The sequence below is a fragment of the Pleurodeles waltl genome, chromosome 4_2, assembly GCF_031143425.1.
Source record: "Pleurodeles waltl isolate 20211129_DDA chromosome 4_2, aPleWal1.hap1.20221129, whole genome shotgun sequence".
In the NCBI taxonomy this organism is placed as follows: Eukaryota; Metazoa; Chordata; class Amphibia; order Caudata; family Salamandridae; genus Pleurodeles; species Pleurodeles waltl.
Genome location: NC_090443.1, coordinates 16,854,905 through 16,880,826, shown reverse-complemented (window position 1 = coordinate 16,880,826; position 25,922 = coordinate 16,854,905). Strand labels below are relative to the sequence as shown.

Genomic DNA, 25,922 nt, shown 5'->3' with positions numbered 1-25,922 from the left:
GGATGTAAGGCAGAGTAGGCCCTGCAACTAACCAGCCTATTTCTCCTACTCTTCCTCGCCTGACAGACTAGGAAGACTCTCCCAGCTTGGGCTGAGTCTCCTGGCCTGTGGGCTGGGGGGGGCTTGTGTAAAGAAATGGCTCCCTGTTGCAGTTACCCCCCACTTTTTGCCTGATACTGATGCTGACTTGACTGAGAAGAGTGCTGGGACCCTGCTAACCAGGCCCCAGCACCAGTGTTCCTTCACCTAAAATGTACCATTGTATCCACAATTGGCACACCCTGGCATCCAGATAAGTCCCTTGTAACTGGTACTTCTAGTACCAAGGGCCCTGATGCCAAGGAAGATCTCTAAGGGCTGCAGCATGTCTTATGCCACCCTGGAGACCTCTCACTCAGCACAGACACACTGCTTGCCAGCTTGTGTGTGCTAGTGAGGACAAAACGAGTAAGTCGACATGGCACTCCCCTCAGGGTGCCATGCCAGCCTCTCACTGCCTATGCAGTATAGGTAAGACACCCCTCTAGCAGGCCTTACAGCCCTAAGGCAGGGTGCACTATACCATAGGTGAGGGTACCAGTGCATGAGCATGGTACCCCTACAGTGTCTAAACAAAACCTTAGACATTGTAAGTGCAGGGTAGCCATAAGAGTATATGGTCTGGGAGTCTGTCAAACACGAACTCCACAGCACCATAATGGCTACACTGAAAACTGGGAAGTTTGGTATCAAACTTCTCAGCACAATAAATGCACACTGATGCCAGTGTACATTTTATTGCAAAATACACCCCAGAGGGCACCTTAGAGGTGCCCCCTGAAACTTAACCGACTGTCTGTGTAGGCTGACTAGTTCCAGCAGCCTGCCACACCAGAGACATGTTGCTGGCCCCATGGGGAGAGTGCCTTTGTCACTCTGAGGCCAGTAACAAAGCCTGCACTGGGTGGAGATGCTAACACCTCCCCCAGGCAGGAGCTGTAACACCTGGCGGTGAGCCTCAAATGCTCACCCCTTTGTCACAGCCCAGCAGGGCACTCCAGCTTAGTGGAGTTGCCCGCCCCCTCCGGCCACGGCCCCCACTTTTGGCGGCAAGGCTGAAGGGAACAAAGAAAGCAACAAGGAGGAGTCACTGGCCAGTCAGGACAGCCCCTAAGGTGTCCTGAGCTGAAGTGACTCTAACTTTTAGAAATCCTCCATCTTGCAGATGGAGGATTCCCCCAATAGGGTTAGGATTGTGACCCCCTCCCCTTGGGAGGAGGCACAAAGAGGGTGTACCCACCCTCAGGGCTAGTAGCCATTGGCTACTAACCCCCCAGACCTAAACACGCCCTTAAATTTAGTATTTAAGGGCTACCCTGAACCCTAGAAAATTAGATTCCTGCAACTACAAGAAGAAGGACTGCCTAGCTGAAAACCCCTGCAGAGGAAGACCAGAAGACGACAACTGCCTTGGCTCCAGAAACTCACCGGCCTGTCTCCTGCCTTCCAAAGATCCTGCTCCAGCGACGCCTTCCAAAGGGACCAGCGACCTCGACATCCTCTGAGGACTGCCCCTGCTTCGAAAAGACAAGAAACTCCCGAGGACAGCGGACCTGCTCCAAGAAAGGCTGCAACTTTGTTTCCAGCAGCTTTGAAAGAACCCTGCAAGCTCCCCGCAAGAAGCGTGAGACTTGCAACACTGCACCCGGCGACCCCGACTCGGCTGGTGGAGATCCAACCCCTCAGGAGGGACCCCAGGACTACTCTGATACTGTGAGTACCAAAACCTGTCCCCCCTGAGCCCCCACAGCGCCGCCTGCAGAGGGAATCCCGAGGCTTCCCCTGACCGCGACTCTTTGAATCCAAAGTCCCGACGCCTGGGAGAGACCCTGCACCCGCAGCCCCCAGGACCTGAAGGACCGGACTTTCACTGGAGAAGTGACCCCCAGGAGTCCCTCTCCCTTACCCAAGTGGAGGTTTCCCCGAGGAATCCCCCCCTTGCCTGCCTGCAGCGCTGAAGAGATCCCGAGATCTCTCATAGACTAACATTGCGAACCCGACGCTTGTTTCTACACTGCACCCGGCCGCCCCCGCGCTGCTGAGGGTGAAATTTCTGTGTGGGCTTGTGTCCCCCCCGGTGCCCTACAAAACCCCTCTGGTCTGCCCTCCGAAGACGCGGGTACTTACCTGCAAGCAGACCGGAACCGGGGCACCCCCTTCTCTCCATTCTAGCCTATGCGTTTTGGGCACCACTTTGAACTCTGCACCTGACCGGCCCTGAGCTGCTGGTGTGGTAACTTTGGGGTTGCTCTGAACCCCCAACGGTGGGCTACCTTGGACCAAGAACTGAACCCTGTAAGTGTCTTACTTACCTGGCAAAACTAACAAAAACTTACCTCCCCCAGGAACTGTGAAAATTGCACTGTGTCCACTTTTAAAACAGCTATTTGTCAATAACTTGAAAAGTATACATGCAATTTTTATGATTTGAAGTTCCTAAAGTACTTACCTGCAATACCTTTCGAATGAGATATTACATGTAGAATTTGAACCTGTGGTTCTTAAAATAAACTAAGAAAAGATATTTTTCTATACAAAAACCTATTGGCTGGATTTGTCTCTGAGTGTGTGTACCTCATTTATTGTCTATGTGTATGTACAACAAATGCTTAACACTACTCCTTGGATAAGCCTACTGCTCGACCACACTACCACAAAATAGAGCATTAGTATTATCTCTTTTTACCACTATTTTACCTCTAAGGGGAACCCTTGGACTCTGTGCATGCTATTCCTTACTTTGAAATAGCACATACAGAGCCAACTTCCTACAAATGTGAAATGGACAAACAACAAGATGGCTCAGTGACACACAAGAGAGACAGTTTGGGCAGTCACTATTTGCCGGTGGGCTTGGTCTTGGCTACTTAGTCACTGGTTTGTCTGGGTCTCCGGCCACATTTGCGAGGGGGTTCCTGGGCTACAGGGGTAGTGGTGCAGGTGTCCTGTGAGTCCTCTGGCAGGGCCATCATTCCACTGGCTGCTGCAGATGTTGATGGCTGGCCTGTGTCTTGGGTAGTGGAAGGGCCCTGCTGGCGGGTGGTGGACTCTGGCAAGATGTAAGGCAACCTCTGTAGCAGCCCTGCAATGGAGGCCATTGTAGCATTGAGTTGTTTCCATTGCTCCGTGGCCTCCTGGAGGTGTGACACCTGCAGCTTCTGGTTGTGCTGCAACTTGGCCAGGATCTGGCCCATTCTGTCCTGGGAATGGTGGTATGCCCCCAGGACCTCTGATATGGCCTCATGGGCAGCTGCATCCTTCCTTGCCTCACCCCCCTGTGCCACTGACACCCTCCTACTGGGCCTATGTCCCCATCACAGGTGAGCAAGTCCCACTTGCACTGGGGCCTTCATCGTTCCCCCTGGTGGTGGGTGGTGACTCCAATACCTGTAGAGGTGGGCTAACAGTCCGTGGCCTGGAGACACTGGTGTATGGACGTTAGGCCACTGGTGATGGTGGTGGCTCAGTGGTGGTGGTGTCAGTGGTATCCTGGGTGGGGCTTCTGGAGGCTGACTGCCCAGGGCTGTGGGATGGGCCAGGGAACTCCTCTTGGTTCAGCCATGCTGTTGCACTCTCCTCACTGGGACCTTCTTCTTCTGGTGGGGACTTGCACTTCTTGCCATCTCAGGCCAGGTGTCATGGGCTGTGGTACCCGTGTGTCACATCAATGAGTATTTAGTTTCCTGCAATGTGTAATGACTTGTGGCTAGTGGGTGATGGTGCAGTGGCAGTGCTGTAGTGTCCCAGAGTATTTTTGTTGTTGTCTATGTGTTTGTTTTGTAGTTTTTGCCATTGTTGAATTTCTCTTCTGTTTTCTGCCCCCTATGCTGTCATTGCCATTTCCCTTGCAGCACTAGCCACCTGTTTGTTGTGCTTCCATTCCTAGTCACTTGCATGCAGGGGCACATCGGGATAGGTGTGATGATTTTTTGGATTAAGGCATTGGTGGTGCATTATGGGGGATGTAGTGCAGCATACATTACATGCAGGGGTTGGTGTTTGTGCTCTCAGGGAGGTGTTGTGAGCTGGATGGGGTGTGTGGGCATGCAGGGATTCTGAGTACAGTTGAATTTGGGATGTTGGATGAGCTGGGATAGGGTGTTAGTGGTAGTGGTAGGGTTAGGGGTAGGTTGAGACATGCATTACAGGTGGGATACATGGTAGGGTAGATGATCTGACTTACCCAGGACCAGTCCTCCAGTGAGTCCAGTGAGACCGTCCGGGTGCAGGAGAGCCAAGACCTTCTCCTCCCAGTCAGTGTATTCGGGAGGGGGGCAACACTAGTCTTATTACTGCAATTTGATGTCGTGATGCGATGGAACGTACCTTCCCCCGCAGGTCGTTCCACCTCTTCCTGATGCCATCCCTTATGCGTGGATGGTTTCATACTGCGTTCACCTTGTTGACAATCCACTGCCATAGCTCCATCTTCTTGGCGATGGACATCTGCTGTACCCATGCCCCAAACAACTGCGGCTCGACCTTGAGTATTTCGTCCACCATGGTCCTTAGCTCCCTGTCAGTGAAGCGGGGGTGCTTAGGGGATGGCATGGTGTGTGATGTACGTGGTGTTGTTAGGGTGAGTTGGTGGAGGTGGTGTGGTGTGGGTGTAGGTGTGTACATGAGGTTCCTGGTTGGGGGGGTGTGGTGGTTGTATAGTTTGTGTTGTCGAGTGTGTGTGTGTGTGACGTGTAACAGGTTTGTAGAGTGTGTCCGTGGTGTTTGTGGCAAGAGCTATGGTGCAATTGGCGTTGAGAACGATTGTGGGATGTATGTGTATGTGTTTTATAGTGCTGTGTGGGTGTGTGTGGTGTGTGCATATGTGTCTCAGGTGTGCGGCTTTGAATAACCCAATGAATGGTGTTGTTTTGGGTGGGTGCCATCACTAACTGCGGCAGTCCGAACCTCCGCCAATGGTGATCTGCCGTTGAATGACCGTGGGGCTGATTTGTGGATCATATTATGGTGGGCAGGATTTTTGTTGGCGTGGCAGTGACTGGGTGCTGAGTCCTGCCTTTCTGCCATCATTGGCCCTGGCTGTGTGTGAAATGTAAGACATTTTTGGCAGTTTCCCTTTTTGTACTCATCATACGGCGGAATGTATTCCACCGACACTGCCGGTCTTTCCGCAGCCGCAAGCACAGCGGTCGGCGGTGTTTACAGCCAAACTCATAACGAGGGCCTGTGTCTTTATTTACATACAGGTTTAAATTCAAAAACCATTTCAAGAAAAAGTAACGTATCCCTAAAAGTAGTTCTTCATCACGAGTAGCGTTGTTGAATTAATAGGCATCAAAATATTTGTACTAATATACGGGATCTTGGAACACTTTCTAGAAAGAGATTTTTTTTTTTCAGAAACACTATAGTTAGTGACATTTTCTTATAACGTTTTCCTTTTTCCTTTTGAATTAAATAAAAACTCAGATAAAAAAGCAATTAGGGTGATTACACATTTTTAACGCCCCTCTCAACAATAAAAAAGCAGGAAATGGTATTATCCATAACTCTCACTGAAGATTAATATTAAGTTATGTTTTAGGAAAGGTAGTTAGGTAGCCCCAAAACTTCACATGGTATTACTTTGACGCTTACTTACACTCAGTTCTCTTTTCATCCAATACGAAGTATTATTCCAATGGGTTCTATTCACTTTGAAGACGCGTCTTTATCTTATCTGTCGAACATTTCTTTGGAATGAGGCTGTTAAAAGTGCCATTTAGAAAAAATACAGTTATTTATAAGGTGACATCCATTTCTGATGATCACCAACAATAGGCATTCCCAAATGTTCCTTGGTTTGATGAGGTCTGCTTGGGTTTTGAGACCTTTTGTAACGCGATTAATCGGATGTACCCTTTAGAAGAATCTGAGCGGCCAGGGCTACCAAAGAGAAAGCATGTGTGAAAAAGAATTGTCAAATCTCTATGAAGAAAGATGTACCAGTGGCGAGGCATAGAAAAAAGTGTCTGTGGCACCTAATGGTTTAAGCGCCTATGTTAAATCAGAGATGGAAAGATGGCAAAATACCTCAGAATGGTTTCAGGGTGCAAGGTGAGTGAGAGAGATAGGCACACACAGGGCCTTACGTCACAATGTGGAAAAGACCTCGGAATGCAAAGGTCCATGTGTGCACATGAGAGTCGGGGCCAAGATGGATCGCTCATGTGCAGGCGTTTCATATCCTGTGTTTTTTTATAGCAATGTGTGGTACCCAAGAACGGATTTATATCTCCGTAGGCTAACACGAAAATTAGCAAAAGAGTGAAGAAGGGACAAAATGGATCTAAGGATAGAGGGCAAAGAGGAATTCTAACAGATTTTGTGTTACCCGTGTCACCTGAAGATTCTATGGTACAAACACAGAGGCAGGATATCCCTCAGTCATATGTACATGAGGGTAGAATTGTCCCTCATGTTGCAATCATTTATTCATGAAGAGACACCATGTAAAATGAAAAGATGTCTTGATCAGTGCTCTGCTGACTTCTGTTTTATAGCGCAGCAATACCAGAACCAGCAGCACAGGAGGTGCTGCGAGGATGGCATGCAGGAGAATCCCATGGGATACTCCTGTGAAAAGAGGGCCACCTACATCTTGGATGGGCTGGAGTGCACCAAGGCCTTTCTGGACTGTTGCAAGCATGTCTTCGAGAGCTCGAGAAAGATCAACGTATTTGAAGCAATGCGGCGCCGGCCTGGGATCAAACGTAAGTATTTTAAGACAGGCCAGATTCATCTTATAAGATGAGATTCTGAATGCTTTTCTACCAGTAATGTTATACTCCACTCTTCAGTGTTAATTATAGTTGCTTATCGAGGGCTTATTCACAAAATCTTTTCCGGAAACATATATTACTACAGAAGCCACATGATTAACGTATGCCTATACTTGGTGAAAGACCGAACTACTGGCAGAAACTATTCTGTGAATCAGGCCTGGATACCCTGGTGCAATTCATGTCTAAAAACAAGAGTAAGGCCCAATAATTTTAAATAAAATACTTGTGACTTTTGTTAATTGTAGAAGATGCACTCACGTTAGGAGTACTATTAAATGCAACAGATAAGCAACAGAAACACACAGAGTGTTATTATTGATGACATTGAGAAGAAGTGTACCAAGATAGAGTTGCACTCACCATATGTTTGCACACGTAGAAAATATATAATTTTGATAACTCCTACACAAAAACGGGAAACATGAGAAAATAAAGCAACCCCAACCACAAACCTATAAAATATGTTGCCTGAAGCAACGGTTCTACCCATGTCAAAGGTGTGACATTTTAAAACTTGCTTGCATTTAATGTTTAACTAAATGCCGATGTTGTTGTCCGTGGATGTCTCGTAATGCTGGCAAGGGTGGTGGTGCTAACAGGGCGACATAAGTTTCACAGAGGGTGCTGGTCTGGTGGTTACAACAGAGAGGCATTGGTAGCATAAAAGGCTTGTGGTCCAGTGGTTACAAACGATACTTTGTTAGCATGGAGGGGTGGTTACAATAGTCACAGAGAAGTCTACTGGTTATAATAAAGAGATACCAGTAAAATGGAAAAGATGTCGTTATTAACAAGATACAGTAATAGCGTGGAAAGTGTGGTATTAACAGAGAAGTACCTGCAGAATTATGCGCTATGGCCTGATGTTTACAAAATAAATACAACAATAACCTTTTTTGTAAAACAGAGACCAGTAGTATGGAGGGGAGTAGTCTTCTGGTTATGATGGAGCAATGGTAGTAGCACAGTGAGGGTGTGGCCTGGTTTTGAGGCACTAGTAGCATGAAGGGGATATGATCTTGCTGGAAAAAATGTGGAGACTCCAATATCACGCAGGGCGTATAAATGAATATGTCTAACAGAGAAGCACCGATGATGTGAATAAGATGAGATCTGGTGGCAATCAGAGAGAAAGACATCAATCACAAAGCAACAGTTTGATCATGTAATAACGGAAAATAACATAAATGAGATGTGGCCTGATGGTAAGAGGCACCAATTACATGAAGAGGTGTCACCTCGTGTTCATAAAAGAGAACAATCAACAGCATGGACTTTGTCGGGGCTCGTGGTCATAACTGAGAGCCATAAATAAAGTGGAAGGAGTGATATGGGGTCATAAAGAGGCACACATAGCACAAATAGATGTTAACTGGTGATTTTAACAACGATACGTATAGCATGGGAATGGTCTGCTAGTATTCGTAGAGAGGCAACAAAAGCACAGAGGGCTTGTGGTTTGGTAGTTATAACAGAAACAATGTGATAAAGGATTGGCGCCCTTTGTTGCAGAAATAAACCACACAGTGCTATATTAAACATTTCCCAAATCAGCACACGCAGTAATCCACAGTGTAGGACCTGGGAGGCAGAGGGGATGGGAGGTGACTAATAGCATATTCTGTTTGACCCAAACAAAGATATAGACAGATCCAAACACAATACAGGATGCTGCAAGGAGGGTAGTCCCTCTTACCCAAACTAGTAACTGCAAACTGAAGACTTCCAGCCAAATATGGAAAATTTATAACTCAACAATTATAGCACAGAAGGAGTTTTGTGGGACATTAAAGCACAGAGAAGAGGGTGACCTGATGGGTATGGACGGCATAGAATGACGTGATAAAGTGCCAATAACAGAGCCTCAAAGGGACATACTATAAACATAGAGGATTTTGCTGTTAGAAATGCACCTCCCTAAGAGCTGCAAAGTCAGGACTCACCTGGATCCAAGCTCATTTCCAGCAATTTTTTCCTCTTTGGCTGTAGATGCTGCTTAGGCCATATGTTCACTGAGCACTTTGGGGCATACTCAATTGAAACTTCTAGCTCTTAAGTATTGCCAAAATCCACATAACATGAATCCATGGATCACGGAAGTTACTGCTGCTTGTTGAAGGGAAGCCTGTTAACAGATCATTTCTTGGAAATTTGTTGAGAGAATGGATTCTATGGTGGGGCTAGTGAATTTGACTCCTTTACAAGAAGGTAGTGATACCTCGCAAACAGTGGAAGCAATATCCCTTCTTACGTCTGTCAGCAATGTGCATGTTTTATTTAAAGAAACACTGCGTAAGAAATGTCATTGTCCTCTCAATCTCAGGCATGCTTAGTACAAGCAGAAGAGCTGGTGTGCTTACAAAAAATGACGAACAAGGTAAGTGCCTGAATAGAATAAGTTAAGCGTTGAAGATGTGGATGGCATACTTATGTTCAGTTTTTTTTCTCGACAAATTGTATTGAGTTTTATAATAACAATTAGGCCATATTGGCTGACAGTTGTACAGAAAGGATAAATGTTCTCAGCTGTAATCATATGAACACAAAAGCTGCACAGAAAACCTTCCCCACTAACTCCGCTACTCAACAATGCTTATAGATATATGAATTAGACATCATGATGCATTCGCGCATCTTGCCGCTTACCCACCTACCCATATTCTCATCATACAGTAAGGAGTGCTCCGAACAATCACATTGCAGAGTGATACCCCAGTAATCAGCCCAGACCTTATTATGTTTTTGAGGGCAACCCCTGGCCTGGTAAACCACCACCTCCAAGCCCATACCGTGGTCTAGGCCTCTTTTCCACACTTCCAAGGATGGGGAGGGGGGCTTCCCCCTCCACTCTTTAGCTATGTCCCTTTTCGCCAAGGTTAGCCCCAGAAACAAGAGCACCCTTTTGTACCTATTGCCCCCAATGGCATCTGTAATGTGCAGAAGGGCCAGTTTGGGGCTCGTAGGTATCACCCAGACGAGTACCCTACTCAGGCAGGAGATAACTCCACCCATAATCTACCCAAAACAGAGCATCCTTGCACTGTACGAAGAAAGGAACCCTCCTCCATCCGACAACGAAGGCATAATGAACAGTCTATTACCCCCATGCGGAATAGACAATATCTGGTGTGGTAGATCCAATGGAGTGATTTAAGCTAAATGAGTCACGGGCGTGCCGAAATGGCAGTCTTTCAGGGCGCTCTCAGAGCATCCACCCAGTCATCATCGTCAAGAGTAGCAACGTCTGCCTCCCAGGCTACACGGAGGGCTGACAGTGTGTGTGGACTGTAGATGAGAAGGGTGCAAAATAGTTTCCTGATCTCCCAGATCTTCTGTAAGAAGCTTACCCTCGAGGGGGTTGTATTCCGGGAGGTTGTCAAGACTGTCTACGTATGGGGCAAGTGCATGTCCAATTTGTAAATAACAATGAAATTGACTACGATGAAGGCTGAATTCCTGTTGAAGCTCCTGAAAAGATTTCAGGACCGTGTCCAACATCACATCCCCAAGCGTAGATATGCCAATCCTGCTTCATTACAGTACCATGGCATAGCGGTGTGTGTGCTTTAAACCTCCCTCACCATTCCTTTCAATGCAGAGTATTTTTCCATAGGGTGAGAACTACTTGAGTTAGTGGGGGGAGGCTATCAAGTTGACCTCCCCCATAGAGATAGTCCAGTAGGGAAGTGGTGCCCATCGCCCACTTCTCCGCAGCGTATGCTGGATGATGAGCAAGTGAGAGGCAGAATAGTAGGAGGCTACGTCAGCCGCAGCAACACCACCATTAAAAGTCACTGAGAGGCCCGTAACTGACAATAGTAGAAGCAACCAAGTCTGCTTCTCTTCTCTCACCCCAAATTGTGCATCCAGGACAGATTAGCCCAGGTGTGATAAATGCACCCAGATACTTGAAACCATTGGATCCGACACGTGGTCACCCACCCTGACCGCGGCTCTCAGGCCAGTATACAGTAAACATACATACCAGAGAAATCTGGGGCTAAAGTTCATCTGGGTTGGCAGTATGAACAGGTAGTCTCAGGTAACAGTATTGAATGCCTTATCAATGTTGGCCACTAATATTACAGCTGGGAACCCAAGGCAGTCTTCGAGGGCAAGGGCTTTAGACACACAACAGATGTTGTGCAAAGTAGCACTGCCAGGCATAACACCCGCCTGGTCTGGGTGAAGTAGATCGGAGATATGGTGCTGGTGGCCTGTTTGCTCGAGTCTTTGCAAGGAGTTTGGCCTCTATGTTGAGGAGGGATATGCGGCGATCTGAGCAGTGTTCGTCCAGCGGATGGCTGGGCTTGGGAAAAATCACAATTTCGGCATGGCACCAATCAGGGGAAGTAAACCCTCCATACTGACAGCATGTATAATTGCCAGAAGGTGTTTACCAAGTTTGGGCATGTGTGATTTAAAAAAACTCACCTTGCAGCTCATTGAGCCCCGGGGCTATACCAGATTGGAGCTCCAAGGGGTCCGTTGAGAGTTCAGCTTCTGAGATATCCTTACCCAATTGGACCGTTCTTGAGTTTGAAAGGGTCACAAGTGGAAAGTCATCCACAAATTCACATTCCAGAGGCAAGGGTTCTGGTTGGGCATATACCCCAGTGAAGTATGCAGTGAAGCTACCTGCAATCGCCTAGGGGTCTCGGATCATCGCCCATCGGGGTCGCACAGGAGGGGAAGAACAGTGGGCCGGCAGGCTGTCTGGCATAGTCTATATAGTAATCTACTGGACTTGTCACCTCATTGGTATATGGGGCTTTGTATCGCTTGCCATGTCCATTTTACTTCATCCATTAACAGTTGGTGGAGTTTCTGCTGATCTAACCATAGCTGCCCTCATGCAACATGAACACCGGTACAAATCCCATGGTCTTCCAAGTCCTGTATTTGGGACTCAGTGTTTGCCAGGTTCTGTTTTCTGCAACGGCGTTCTCCGGTACAATAATTTATGTCTTCTCCGCGGAGCGTCGGTTTAAAGGCCTCCCACAAGGTTGCTGCGGATTCCACAGTGCCTTAATTTAAGAGGAAGTATTCCTATATGAATCTCATAATGTGGGTCCTTTATGAGGTGAGTCTTAGATGCCAAGCTGAGAGCCTTCAATGAAAAGCAGATTGTTGGGGTCCAAGGTGTATGGCTATGACTATCAAAGAGTGGTCAGATAACCCACATGTTCTGTGCATATAAGAGGTGGGCAAGTGGAAATAATCTAGCTGGGAGAAAGAGCCAGGTATTGTCGAGACATATGTGTACCCTAAATCTAATGGAGGGTGTACTCTCCAGACATCTGAGCACCCTAGTGCGGTCTTAGGGAAGCGAACTTAGTCACACCACCATATGCGGCAGCACCTTGTGTGCACCATCAATTCAACAGGGGGTACATGACAGAATTCCAGCCCGCCCTACCACTGTTAAGCCATTAGGAACTTCTCTCCACAACTTCACAAATTGATCCACAAACGATTGTCCCAGAGGAGGGGGAGCATATATGCAACATAGTGCGATATTCCCCTTAAAGGGTACCAGTGACTGCCGTCTATCAGCCCAGATGATCGAGCAAGGTGTTAGTGACTTGTAACTGAAGATTCCAATGTATAAGAATGCAGGTACCTCTAGACCCCCTTGTGAAGCCTGCATGGAACACCTGACAATACCCAATTCCAGTGAGGCAAGGGGCTTTGTTGCCACGGAGATATGCTGTGTTTCTTGGAGCATTGCTTTAGTCCCTTGTCATTTAACTTATTTGAGAATTGCACAATGCTTCTTCTTGTCCAATAGCCCCCTGACATTCCACAACAAAACACAGACATTGCCCCTTTGATCAGCCAGTTCAGCCATTCTCGTGGCGTGTGTAAGACTGATATATGGCAGTAGGTATGTGCGCAGGGTAGGTCTGTGCATGGGAACAACCATTAACAATAAACATTCCCAAAACATTTCTCCCCTCCCCATACGTCCTGAAACTAGAAGTACCTATTGTGGACTATGGTGGTAGGTGGCCCCCAATCAGGATCCCCAATCCCTATGAAGTCTAGTCACCCTAGCGAGCTTACAACATCTCAGGGTGACGGTAAGGTTCTAGATAAGTGACCTCACTGCAATATCATCGTAGCATATTATTACAGATTAGTTTCCCCCTATAAATCAGTCTAACATTATGTGGATATAAATCTATCAAACGGTCAGTATGTATGTCATTCAGGGTCACCGTTCTGTCTGACGGGTCACCAGGTGGATCAAGACCAGTGTTGCTGCTTCTGGGCCACCTTCGGGTGCAACCCTTCCTTTCCTTGTGAGATGCATCAGAGTCTATGCAAGGTGGCATATGGTTCAGTTGACAATAAGCTTTATTCGGCCAGCAGACCATAAAGCAATACAGTACAAAGATAAGCAATCATCATAAATAAAACAGTACAAAACTACCATCAACCAAGTTTAAAAAAAAAAAAAATAGAATAAAATAAAATCCCTGATTATTATATGGTGTTTCAGTGTCATTTTCTCATCCGTCCAAAGAAAAACTTCCTCTGGAGTGTCAAAGAAGAGTGTTTTTCCATTAATGATCACCTTGAGCCGGGCCGGGTACAGGAGCATATATTGTAGTTTCAGATCACTGAGGCACTGCTTGGCTGCAGAGAAGGATTGACGCTGTTGCTGCACCAATTTAGCTTAATCTGGAAAGATCATGATGTGGCTAGATTGATATAGTATTTTATCTTTCTGGCGTGCACGCTGAAGTATCGCTTCCTGATCTATATAGTTCAGAATCTGGGTGATCATAGGCCTTACTCGGCTCCAGAAGAGGTTTTTGTGTTAAGGCCCTGTGTGCCCATTCCACATCAAAGCAGGATGAATGGGATTCTGCAGGGATGGCCGATCAGAGCCATTGTGTCAAAAAGTTGGTCCTTGCAGCCCTCTGGGAAGCCCACAAATCGCAGATTGTTCCAGTGAACCCTATCTTCCACATCTTCAGCCCTCAGGGCCTATTCCCTGGTAGCTACCTCATGTTTGGCTACTTCTTCTGGAAGGTAGCCACTGAGTCCTCCACTTCCGAGACTCACGCCTCAGCCTCCATTATCCTCTCCACCGTGAATCTGAAGTCCTGGCGGAGAAGCGTCACCTCTGAGCACACTTCTCCGAGTTTTGCTTCAAATGCATCCCACAACTGCACTATTGCCTCTAAGAGGGCTGCGTGGCTGGTAACTCAGATGCTGGAGGAACGACTCCAGACCAATGAGCGGTGCCCTGGGCTGCTCAAATTTATCCATGGTGCTTTGTTTGGTGGTGCGGGCGGTTTGTCCTTGGTCACGGTTCCGTATATGAAGCAGCACTGGCTCCCGAGAGGTGAGGTAAACCCTGGTGTGACCCACCAAACCCCCGAGAATTCCTGGGAGTGGCACGAGCAGTCGATCAGTAAGGAGCCGATGGGTTTCAGGTCAGGCCACGGCAGGTGAATTGGTGAACTGGTGCCACGGCAGGCCGCCACAATCAGTCCGTTGGGAACAGGAGTTGCTTATCCCTCACTCACTATCCCGTTGGGGTACAGTCAAAGCAACGAGTACTATTGCCCCAAGCCACAATGCAAGGCCAACACTCACTCCTGCAGGCCAGAGTCCTCCAGGGTTGAACTCTCTAGGGGCACCACTGCGGAACCCCGTGACAAGGCAGGCTGCTCGGCCCCACAGGCCCGCAGTTGAGGCTATACCATGCAGCAATTCACTTAGGGTGCAGGTCTAGCCTCCATTTTCCAGCCAGCCACCCTCCACAGCATGCTACCATCCCTCTATCCGGTAGCTCACAAGCAAAAGCAGACAGCGCAGGTGTTCCATTCCATCTTCAATGCCTCGGAGCACAGTGTTTGGTCCATTTATGGCACAGCAGGCCCAGGGCAGTCGCAGGTGCCAGGAACAGCAGGGTGCATCAGTCACAGGGGAGAAAAGAAAGGGGGGTCCCTCAGTGCAAAAGTAGGAGTTTCCCTGCCAATGTGGCCTATCTGTAACCTCCTGATTCCTCTGTGTTTTGTATTTTATAGCACACACTTTAATTCCGGCCTCCTCTGGGCCCAGCCTGCACCATCAAGCCCGTTGATTGTGTCTGCAACTGTCCAACCTGGCAGCAGGCCCAACAACAACACCAGGGCCCCAGACAGGCCCCTGCTCCTCCTTGTTCTATAGGCATGCCAGTTTGCCTCCTCCAACATCAGCGTGGTGGCTCAACGGCCAGTTCAAGTCTCAGGTGGGAGGCATGATTAAGCCTCGCACACCTAATTTTCTGTACGCTGTGATCCAGAATGTTGCCGCTGCCTCTCAGACCCCCGCTGGTCCCGGGAGGCTCACTGCAAGCAGCAAGGTAGGAAGCAGCACCAGCCTTCTCGACCACTTTGCTACATTGCTCAGTAAGCCCCGTCACAGTCTCCGGTCCACACTCGATGCAGTGCATAAATAGCAGACATTAATCAGGACAGGACTCTGCCCCCGCTGGTCAGCGCCATGGAAACTGGTGTGTTTTAGGCGTTGTAAAGGTGGGCAGTGAGGTGAGGATTGGGTAGGATTATTACAACCTCCAGGAGCTGACTCAAGATGTGGCTGCCATGTTCCACAACTTGGCCACACCCCCTTGTTTAGGTTTTTTGATGTGTCTTTATAATGTTTACTGACTAGCTGTCAGCTAGTCATGAGACACAATCTTCAGTTTTCTTACAAGATAACATTCTGCACTTTAGAATCTGATTTGAAAACAATGACTAGCTAATTACCCGTAACAAGATTTTTTTACCCTGTTTATCTTTTGTATTTTCGCATTATCATGGGCATATGCCCAGACTCAGCCCCATGCTCACTGTGCCACTGGAACCAAATATACCCAACTGACGAGCCCCACCCACGGCAAAACCAGTATTGGATTGCTTGTGTTCGGCTCCGGGAAGACCTGACCTTGCAGTTTGGACTGAACTGTTCCTATTGGAGTGGGGATAAAAACTGATTTGCATGTGGCTGGGTCCAAACTAAGGTGGCATGGTGGGCACAAGAACAATGGATCTGAATGCTACCCAAGCAATTGTCAGTGGTTAGAAACATTGCAAGCATTCCTCACATCACCTTTTATGTGTTTACATTTTCAAAGACTAACATGCTTTCAATTAGACCCCATCATTAGGCTAGGAATCCTCTGTATGTTAACACATTAGTATTAAAGGAGGAGAAAGTTATTTGCTAGTAACACCACTTCTAGATTACAGTTTTTTCATGAAGATCATAAACACTGAATAGCCCTGTCCGTTTGTGGGAATTCCAGAACATCTTCAACACAGAGAGGGAATAAATCTTCAATTAAAGTTAAAAAAAAGCTACCATGCACAGACAACCTTTTTGTTACTTTTTGTATAACAAAGAAAACATCTCTAAACCCATTATAAAATTACAAACAGGTTTAAAACCTCTAACGTTTCAAAAAGGTCTAATTCTCGCTAGCAGATACTTGGAATAGCCCACCTGTCAAACTGCCAGTCTCTGTCAAAATTCTGAGTGAGGTTTTTCATCAGTGCTTAATTTGTGCTTGTTGTTTCCGGTGCGGAGCACCACCACTTATTTTTGTTGGCCAGCGCTTATTCTTCTGCCTCAAGCAATTGCTGTGAGCAAAAGACACATATGGGAAAGACGGATGAAGAGAAAAAACGACAAAGCATTACAGTGGGAGAAAGCAGAAAGCTGTAAAAGTGAGCTGAATGGGCAGGGAGTGACTTTAAATGGATTGAAGAGGCCCGAAATAGCTTCAGGATTGGGCACCGGCATGTTATTATTTACGAATAAGCACTGGTTTACATGTGTTTATTTTCATACAGTATATGCAAAAATAAATTCTGGTTTGACTACCATCTTCTTTTTCAAATACTGGAGGATCCCTTGTTTTCTCCAAGCAAAAATGAGTTTCCTCACCTTGCAGTGATTAGAAACTTCTAACAAATGTACAAGCAGATAAAGAGTTATATTGATTAAATCTTTACAGTCCTTAAAAACCAGACTAGAGCTTCCACTAGTTTTGATAAATTTGATACTTTCCTAGATTAAATGGGCCTAATGAATCAATGGTTTAATACTTCCAATGCACAAATCTGTGTTTGATCACACCATCTCTGTGCTGAATGGTGCATGTTTGCTTAACTTTGTCATTTTTCTGAATTTTACAAAATGAGTACAGTTGAGTAACAGTGATCATCTGATGCTGTCTCCTGCCTCCCTCTAAGGGAGACGATAATCTTTATGAATGATCCTGTTGTCATGCCAGAATCCTACACAGTCTCTGAATTTCCTCATAAGCCGCTGTGATGGTGTTATGCTTCATGGTTTCCATTCCTTACACCATGCCCACATCTTTGAGAAAGGAATGAGCCTCCTATTCTGTTCAGTTTTTATTAATGAAGATGCCTGCTAGAGAAGTGAAGGTTACTTATCTGTAATACAGGGGAGACGATGTGGCGTTATGACCAGAGCTGCCAATTTTGGACCTCGGTAAGCAGGTTCCAGTCATGGCACCAACTCAACATTCTGTGATTCTGGGCAAATCACTTAGGGGGTCATTACAACCCTGGCGGTCGGTGTTAAAGCGGCGTTAAAACCGCCAACAGGCCGGCGGTAAAATAAATGGAATCACGAACGTGGCAGAAACCGCCAACATAGACAGCCACTTTAACACTCCGACCGCCATGGCGGTACAAAGAAACACCACGGTGGTAACCGCCAACAGACAGGCGGAACCCAATGTACCGCCCACAGTATTACAACAGTCCAATCCGCCACCTTTTCCGGGGCGGATTCACCGCGAACAAAAACACGGCGGAAACAGGACTTGGAAGGGGAAACGCTCACCTCTACACACCCCACGAGGAACCAGGACACCATGGAACCGGAACTCCAGATTCTCCCAGCCTTTGTCTTCCTGCTCCTCTACCAGGAACATCAAAGACGGCGGAGAAGACCAAAGTACCTACGACACAGGGGAGGGGGGAGGGAAAAAAGAGTGACACACACATGCAACACGCAACACCCCCACCCTCACCTACTACAACACACACACACAAGTACATGTTGATACATTACATTTACAACCCCCACTGGAAGAACGCAAGGACAAAAGGAAATGAGTTGAACGTTTGTAATCTATTAAAATACAGTAATCAAAAATATATATATGCACCAAGAATACAAGTCCAAGGTATTCCACCATTAAAGTCCGTGAACCACTTGGCCCAAAATGCATGGGCGAGGCCCACACAAGATACCCGATCAAAACGGAGAGAACACTGCTGGGGCATCAGATAGAAATACAACAGGCACCTCAGGGGGGGCACCTCAGCCGGATGAGTGCATGACGCCAGATCCACGAGGGGGCTCCATGCCCACTGCTTAATCCTGGGAAGTGCAAAGCCACAGTCTCTCAAGTCTTTACAGTGGGTGGTTTGCCCGCTGCTTTATCCTAGGGAGTGCAAAGCCACAGTCTCACAAGTCTCTCAAGTGGGTGGTTTGCCCACTGCTTTATCCTGGGGAGTGCAAAGCCACAGTCTCTCAAGTCTTTCCAGTGGGTGTTTTGCCCACTGATTTATCCTGGGGAGTGGAAAGCCACAGTCTCTCAAGTCTTTCCAGTGGGTGGTTTGCCCACTGCTTTATCCTGGGGAGTGCAAAGCCACAGTCTCTCAAGTCTTTTCAGTGGGTGGGTTGCCCACTGCTTTATCTTGGGGGGTGCCGAGCCACAGTCTCTCAAGTGGATAACAGTCTCCACTGGTTCTGGAGGGGGCTTTGTGCCCAGAGTCCTTCATCCTGCCAAGAACTGAGGTAGTGCATGTCTTCCTCCACTGGTTCTGGAGGGAGCTTTGTGCCCAGGGTGCTTCATCCTGCCAAGGACTGAGATAGTGGATGTGATACTCCACTGGTTCTGGAGGGGGCTTTGTGCCCAGAGTGCTTCATCTTGCCAAGGACTGAGGAAGTGGATGTCTTTCTCCAGTGGTTCTGGAGGGGGCTTTGTGCCCAGATTGCTTCATCCTGCCAAGGACTGGGGTAGTGGATGTGATACTCCACTGGTTCTGGATGGGGCTTTGTGCCCAGAGTGCTTCATCCTGCCAAGGACTGAGGTAGTGGATGTGATACTCCACTGGTTCTGGAGGGGGCTTTGTGCCCAGAGTGCCTCATCCTGCCAAGGACTGAGGTAGTGGATGCCTTTCTCCACTGGTTCTGGAGGGAGCTTTGTGCCCAGAGTGCTTCATCCTGCCAAGGACTGAGGTAGTGGATGCCTTTCTCCACTGGTTCTGGAGGGGGGCTTTGTGCCCAGAGTGCTTCATCCTGCGCGTGGCGGCCTCAGTAGTGTCGGAGCTTTTGGCGCTCATTGGCCTGCAGTGCTGGTGGCTGTGGTGTCCTGTGAAGTGGTGCTTGTGGTGGCGGTGTCCTTGCCAGCGGTGCTGGTGGCGGCGGTGTCCTGTGAAGCAGTGCTTGTGGCGGCGGTGTCCTTGGCAGCGGTGCTGGTGGCGGCGGTGTTCTTGGCAGCGGTGCTGGTGGCGGCGGTGTCCTGTGAAGCGGTGCTTGTGGCGGCGGTGTCCTTGGCAGCGGTGCTGGTGGTGTTCTTGGCAGCGGTGCTGGTGGCGGCGGTGTCCTTGGCAGCGGTGCTGGTGGTGGCGGTGTCCTTGGCAGTGGTGGTTGTGGCAGTCTTGTCATCCGTGCAGGTCTTCGGCGACTTGCCTGTTTTTCTGTGCCCCTTCCCCACCTTGGATGGTGGCGCAGCTCTCTTCCCACTCCCAACTGTACTGCTGGGAGAGGTTTTGGTCTGAAAAGCTCGCTGTTGGGCTGCCTGACCAGAATGAATGCCCTCCAGGTATGCATTTGTCTGTTGCAACTGCCTCTCTACACCCTGGATGGCATTAAAAATGGTAGACTGCCCAACAGTGAGGGACCTGAGGAGGTCAATGGCCTCCTCACTGAGGGCAGCAGGGCTGACTGGGGCAGGCGCTGAGGTGCCTGGGGCGAAGGAGATGCCCACCCTCCTGGGTGAGGGGCCACAGGGCACACGCTGAGGGGCTCCTAGGAGGGCGGTGCTGGTAGGGGAGGTGGCGGCTGTACCTGTAGATGCGGTGGGCACAGAGGGGTCCACCACCGCGAGGAAGCTCCCATCAGAGGACGAGTCCGTGTCGCTGGTCTCAGCTCCTGTCCCCGCCGTGCAGCTCCCCTCGCCCTCCGTACCACTGGTGGCTTCTGACTCCATTGTGTTGCCCTCCAGGGCCATGTGGGTTGCAGCTCCCTCCTGCTCCGGTGCCACTACTCCTCCGCCTGATGATGCTAATGCCCACAAGAACAGGGAGACCACAAAAAGGGGGGGAAAGACAGAAGAGAGACATGTTGAGTGCATGCAATACCGCTACAGTTGGCGGACACTACAGACACAGAAGCCCCCTGCACTACGCCGTGCACTTTGAGTTCCCTAATTAATCACAGGGACATGGGGTATAAGGCCTATGCCCAATTGCTGCACACATGAAAGTCACAGGAGCCTGACTTGGTGTATTTGGCCCTGAACACAGGTGGGGTGCCACATGGCCTGCCTTACGAAGGGACCTTGCCTACTAAACTCGCCCTGACCTAGGGGAACCCACAGCCCACCTCCCCCACCCAGACACCTCCAATGCGTGCTGAATCAGCTGAATGAGAGTGTACTCACCCCCTTGTGGCTGCTGTGATGCCCTCAAGCACCCATCCAACTCCGGATAGGCCACCGCAAGGATCCGGAACATCAGGGGGGTCATGGTGCAACGGGCACCCCTCCCACATTGGGAGGCCATCCTGTCGACAATGGAGGAGCGACATGTAATTGTCACATACAGACTTGATCGTGCCACAATCCTGGCACTGTGTGCCCGGTTGGAGCCAGACCTGATGTCAGCTATCCGCCATCCCACAGGAATCCCCCCTCTAGTGCAGGTCCTGTCAGTACTCCATTTCCTGGCAAGTGGGTCTTTTCAAACTACAGCAGCCATAGCATCAGGCATGTCCCAGCCAATGTTCTCCAACATGTTGTCCAGAGTGTTGTCTGCCCTGCTGAAACACATGCAGAGCTACATCATTTTCCCTCAGGTGGAGGATTTGCCTACAGTGAAACGTGACTTTTATGCCCTGGGACATATCCCCACCATTCTAGGTGCCATTGATGGGACACAGGAGTGAACAGGTGCACAGAAACCGGAAGAGTTACCATTCAATGAATGTGCAGATGGTGTGTTTGGTCGACCAGTACATCTCCCATGTGAATGCCAAGTTTCCTGGCTCAGTGCATGACACTTACATTTCGAGGAATCGCAGCATCCCTTATATGATGGGGCAACTCCAGAGGCACCGTGTGTGGCTATTAGGTGAGGACATGGACCCTATACAGTGTGACTCAGTGTCTGGGGATGTCCCTGCGGGTTAGTGTATGTCTAGCAGTTGTCCCTCAACATTTGCAGGGGACTCTGGTTACCCCAACCTGTCATGGCTACTGACCCCAGTGAGGAATCCCAGGACAAGGGCAGAGGAACGCTACAATGAGGCACATTGACGAACTAGGAGGATTATAGAAAGAACCTTCGGCCTCCTGAAGGCCAGTTTCCGGTGCCTCCCTATGACAGGTGGTTCCCTATTCTACTCACCAAAGAAGGTGTGCCAGATCATTGTGGCCTGCTGTATGCTTCACAACGTGGCTTTGTGACAACAGGTGCCTTTAATGCAGGAGGATGGTCCAGATGAAGGTGTTGTGGCAGCTGTGGAGCCTGCGGACAGTGAAGACGAGGAAGCAGAAGAAGAGGACACAGACAACAGAAACACGGTGATTCATCAATACTGCCAGTGAGACACAGGTAAGAAGACATCACTGCCTGCTACATCTGATATAATTGTTCTACTTCTCATCTGTCTGTCAATTTCAACCAGTGTATGGACCCTGAGTTGTCACTTTCCCTTTCACTTTCACAGATGTGGGTCCCACTGTGTGACATCTGCTTTGTTTCCGCATGGACTAGAGCTGTGTGACAAAGTGGGATAGAAGGATGACAATCAGGATGATCTCATTTCTTGGCGGGAGTCTTGGCATTGTTCTCTGTCTTTGTCCTGGATCTCAGGGACCGTTTGCGGGGTGGTTCTCCATATGCAGAGGGTGGGTTGCTGGTGTCGTGGTCCTGTGGTGGTGCCTCCTGTCCACTAGTGCCGGCAGAGGTGGTGGGCAGTTCATCGTCCAGGCTAGTGTCAGGGGCCCCTTGTTGTGCCACAGTGTCCCTCCTTGTGTTGACGACTTCCTTCAGGACCCCTACAATGGTGCCCAGGGTGGTATTGATGGATTTGAGTTCCTCCCTGAACCCCAAATACTGTTCCTCCTGCAGCCGCTGGGTCTCCTGAAACTTGGCCAGTACCGTTGCCATTGTCTCCTGGGAATGGTGGTAGGCTCCCATGATGTTGGAGGGGGCCTCGTGGAGAGTGGGTTCCCTGGGCCTGTCCTCCCCCTGTCGCACAGCAGCCCTCCCAGTTCCCCTGTGTTCCTGGGCCTCTGTCCCCTGAACTGTGTGCCCACTACCACTGCCCCCAGGTCCCTGGTGTTGTTGGGGTGGTGGGTTAGCCTGGGTTCTCTGTAGTGGTGGGCACACTGCTGCTTGACGTGTCCTGGGGACAGAGGGATGGGCCTGCTGGGTGGGTGCTGTGCTGGTGTTTCCAGAGGGGGGAAGCTCTGTAGTGGCCTGTGACTGTGTGAGGGGAACCAACTGTCCCGAGGTCCCAGATGGGCCGGGCTGGTCATCTTGATCCAGTTGGACAGAGCTGCTGTCATCACTGTGGGCCTCCTCTGTGGGTGGAGTGGACATGTCTGGACCCTCCTGTCCGGTGACATTGGGTTGGGGTCCTATAGGGGTGTAAAGGCATGATTATTGCATCTGTGTGTGCCATGGTGTGCAATGGATGGGTGACCCTGTACTCCAGTGATTGCATTCGTGTGTGGGACCTTGCTTGATAATTGTTTAGGAGGGTGTGTGGGTATGTGCAGTGGCCATACATTGGTGATGGATGTCCATGCTTTGGTGTTGCATGCAGGGCTTGGTGTTGGGATGTGTGGTTTGTGAAAGTGGGACATCTGTGAGGAGTTGGAGTGATGGAGGTGAGGGCGAGGGTGGGGGTATGTGATAGCATGCAGGTAGGGTGGGGGATGAAGTAGTAAAGATTTGACTTACCAGAGTCCATTCCTCCAGCTACTCCTGTGAGGCCCTCAGGATGCAGTATAGCCAAGACCTGCTCCTCCCATGTTGTTAGTTCTGGGGGAGGAGGTAGGGGTCCCCCGCCAGTCCTCTCAACTGCAATCTGGTGTCTTGAGACCACGGAATGTACCTTTTCCTGTAGGTCGTTCCACCTCTTCCTGATGTCATCCCGTGTTCTTTGGTACTGTCCCACTGCATTGACCCTGTCCACGATTCTGCGCCACAGCTCCATCTTCCTAGCTATGGTGGTGTGCTGCACCTGTGATCCGAATAGCTGTGGCTCCACCCGGATGATTTCCTCCACCATGACCCAGAGTTCCTCCTCAGAAAACCTGGGGGGTGTTTGCGGTGCCATGGGGTGGTGTGGGTGATGTGTGGGGTGGTGTTTAGGGGTGTGTGGTGTTTTGTGCGTGGATGATAGTGTTGAGTGCCTGTGTATGCTAGTTTGTAGATGGTGGTGTCTCTCTCTGGCCTTCAGTCGCAATTGTGGTCGTAGGGTTTTGTGGGTGATGTGGGTGTGTGTTTTATATTGTATTGAGTGAGTGGGAGTGGTGTGTGTATGTGTATCAGGTGTGTGTATTTGGAATTGTCCAATGTGGTAGTGTTTTGTGTGTGTGTGTATTTTGAGCGTGGCGGTGTGTACCGCCAATGGAATACCGCGTTGAAAGACCGCCGCGTGGATTCGTGGGTCGTGATAGTGTGGGCGTATTCCTGTTGGTGTGACGGTGTTGGTTTTGTTATCGCCAGTTTATTACTGACCTTTGGTGTGGCGGACTTGTGTGGGTGTCTAAATTTTGGCGGATTCCGAGCTGTGGGTCATAATAGCTGTGGTGGAATTCCGCGGACGCGGCGGTTTGTTGGCGGTCTTCTGCACGGCAGTAAGCGTCTTTTAGCGCCAATGTTGTAATGAGGGCCTTAATCTCTGTGCCTAAAAAAACAAAAATTATTGTGTTGTGTGTAATGTAACTGGGACTCATGTAAATCGCTCTAACGCCTTCGGGTCGAGTTTGCACTATATAAAACTGGGAAAGAAAATCCGCTCACTGTTTATGGTGTCTTTATTACATTTATAAACAAACCACTCTTCACTCTTGTGGAAGTTCAGAAATGGAAGCAGAAATCTAGCTGTAACATCCAATATCCTTCAATATCTGCAAAAAGAACTGAAAGGCTAATTGTCAGTGTGGGTCTGTCACAATAGGACATGTAAGGATTGAAGGAAACCAAGGCAACCTCAAAGATCCAACACTGCTTTTTCTTTTTATGAGACTGCATGCCCAGCGCAATAGTGACATACCATTATTGTACTTTGTGAGCAGCAATGCTTTCATATATGTTGATTGACCCACTCTTAATTTTTTGACTTTTAGTAATGATTTCTCATGCATTTGTTATAAAAGATTAAACGTTTTTGCAAATGTTGCTTGTGCATGGTAGTTTTGGGTTGTTTTGGGGTGTGTGATTAGTATTTTGTCCATTTTAAAGGTGTTGTGATGTCCCCCTTTAAGCGGGGAATACAAAGTGTTTCAGACTATTAATGAAGGTCCCTTAACCCTTATGCTCCTAGCCCCCCCCCCCCCCTCCAGTGCTAAGCCTTTTTTTGGCTATTTGGGGTAGTTCCTGCTTAGGCACCCATAATATTTTCTCCGCATAAGGTATCCACACCAAATTTATGTCAATGTTTTCCCAACATCCTCTGGATTCTAAAGGTATCCAGGGTTTGTGGATTCCCCTAGAGCCTAATTACATCTAAATTTTGTTTTTCTTTAGGAAAGGTGGGACAATAGTGCTGCAGTAGAAAGCAACTGGTTTTTACCCTGCAAATGGCACCAACAAAGGATTTGTGGTGCTGAGATCACCATCTTCCCAGGTTTCAGGAACAGGCAGACTTGAATCAGAAAACCACATTTTTTAACACAGTTTTGGCATTTTACTGCGGCATAGCCAATTTTTCCTATTTCTTGTGCTTTCAACATCCTTTCAGTTAGCGGTACAAATGGGTGTGAAACGTAGATAAAATTCTGAAGTCAGCAAGGGGTAATTTGTGCAGATTCTTCAAGGTTTTTATGTAGAAAGTAACAGTTGAAAATAACAAATATTGAAGGGCTTGTAGGTTCACCAAGAACCAAATGTTCCGGGAACCAATAACTGAGCTGGACCTTGCAATGGTTTTTCATTGTGCACCGGGTATACAGTAATTAATTTGGTAAAATATAAAGAGTGAAAAGTAGGTATCAAGGAAACAAATGTATTTCTGAAATGGGCACAAGATATGGAGTATAGAAGCAGTAGGTATTTGCACATTTCTGAATTTGGGGGGTACCATACTAGCATGTGAAATAGAAGGCGTTTCTCAAAATGACTTCTTTCTTACACAACATCTTACGTTGGAAGGCACAAATGCAGAGAAAGGCAATAAGTAATAACACTTGTTCTAATATGCTGTGTCCCCCTAAGCCTCCTGATAAAAATGGTACCTCACTTGTGTGGGTAGGTCTCGTACCTGTGACAGGAAATTATCCAAAACGCAATGTGGAAACAGCACATTTTTCTACTGAAAACTGACCTGTTTTTTGCTATGTGCCTAGCTGTGGATTTTGGGCTCTAGCTCAGCCAGCACCTAGGGAAACCCAGCAAACCTGTCAATTTGTGAATACTATACATATAGGGGCATCAAGGATGGGGTGACTTGTGTGGCACTCACCCTTTTCCGTTACCCAGAATCCCTTTCAAACCTCAAAACGTGTCTAAAAAACAGTACAGATGGGACAATGTTGGGTGGTAGGAATTTTGTGGATTCTTGCAAATTCTGGAAGTTTTCATCACAGAAATGTAGGGG

General features: G+C 48.4%; 1 protein-coding gene across 1 annotated transcript in view; it reads left to right on the top strand.

The window, feature by feature from the left end:
• The window catches only part of LOC138293808 (venom factor-like), a 473,276-nt gene that overhangs the window by 233,960 nt on the left and 213,394 nt on the right, over positions 1-25,922 (top strand). The window contains exons 17-18 of the mRNA XM_069233135.1: positions 6,540-6,749; positions 9,145-9,198. Coding sequence (XP_069089236.1) covers positions 6,540-6,749; positions 9,145-9,198 — 264 coding nt within the window. The remainder of the gene's footprint in view (positions 1-6,539; positions 6,750-9,144; positions 9,199-25,922) is intronic.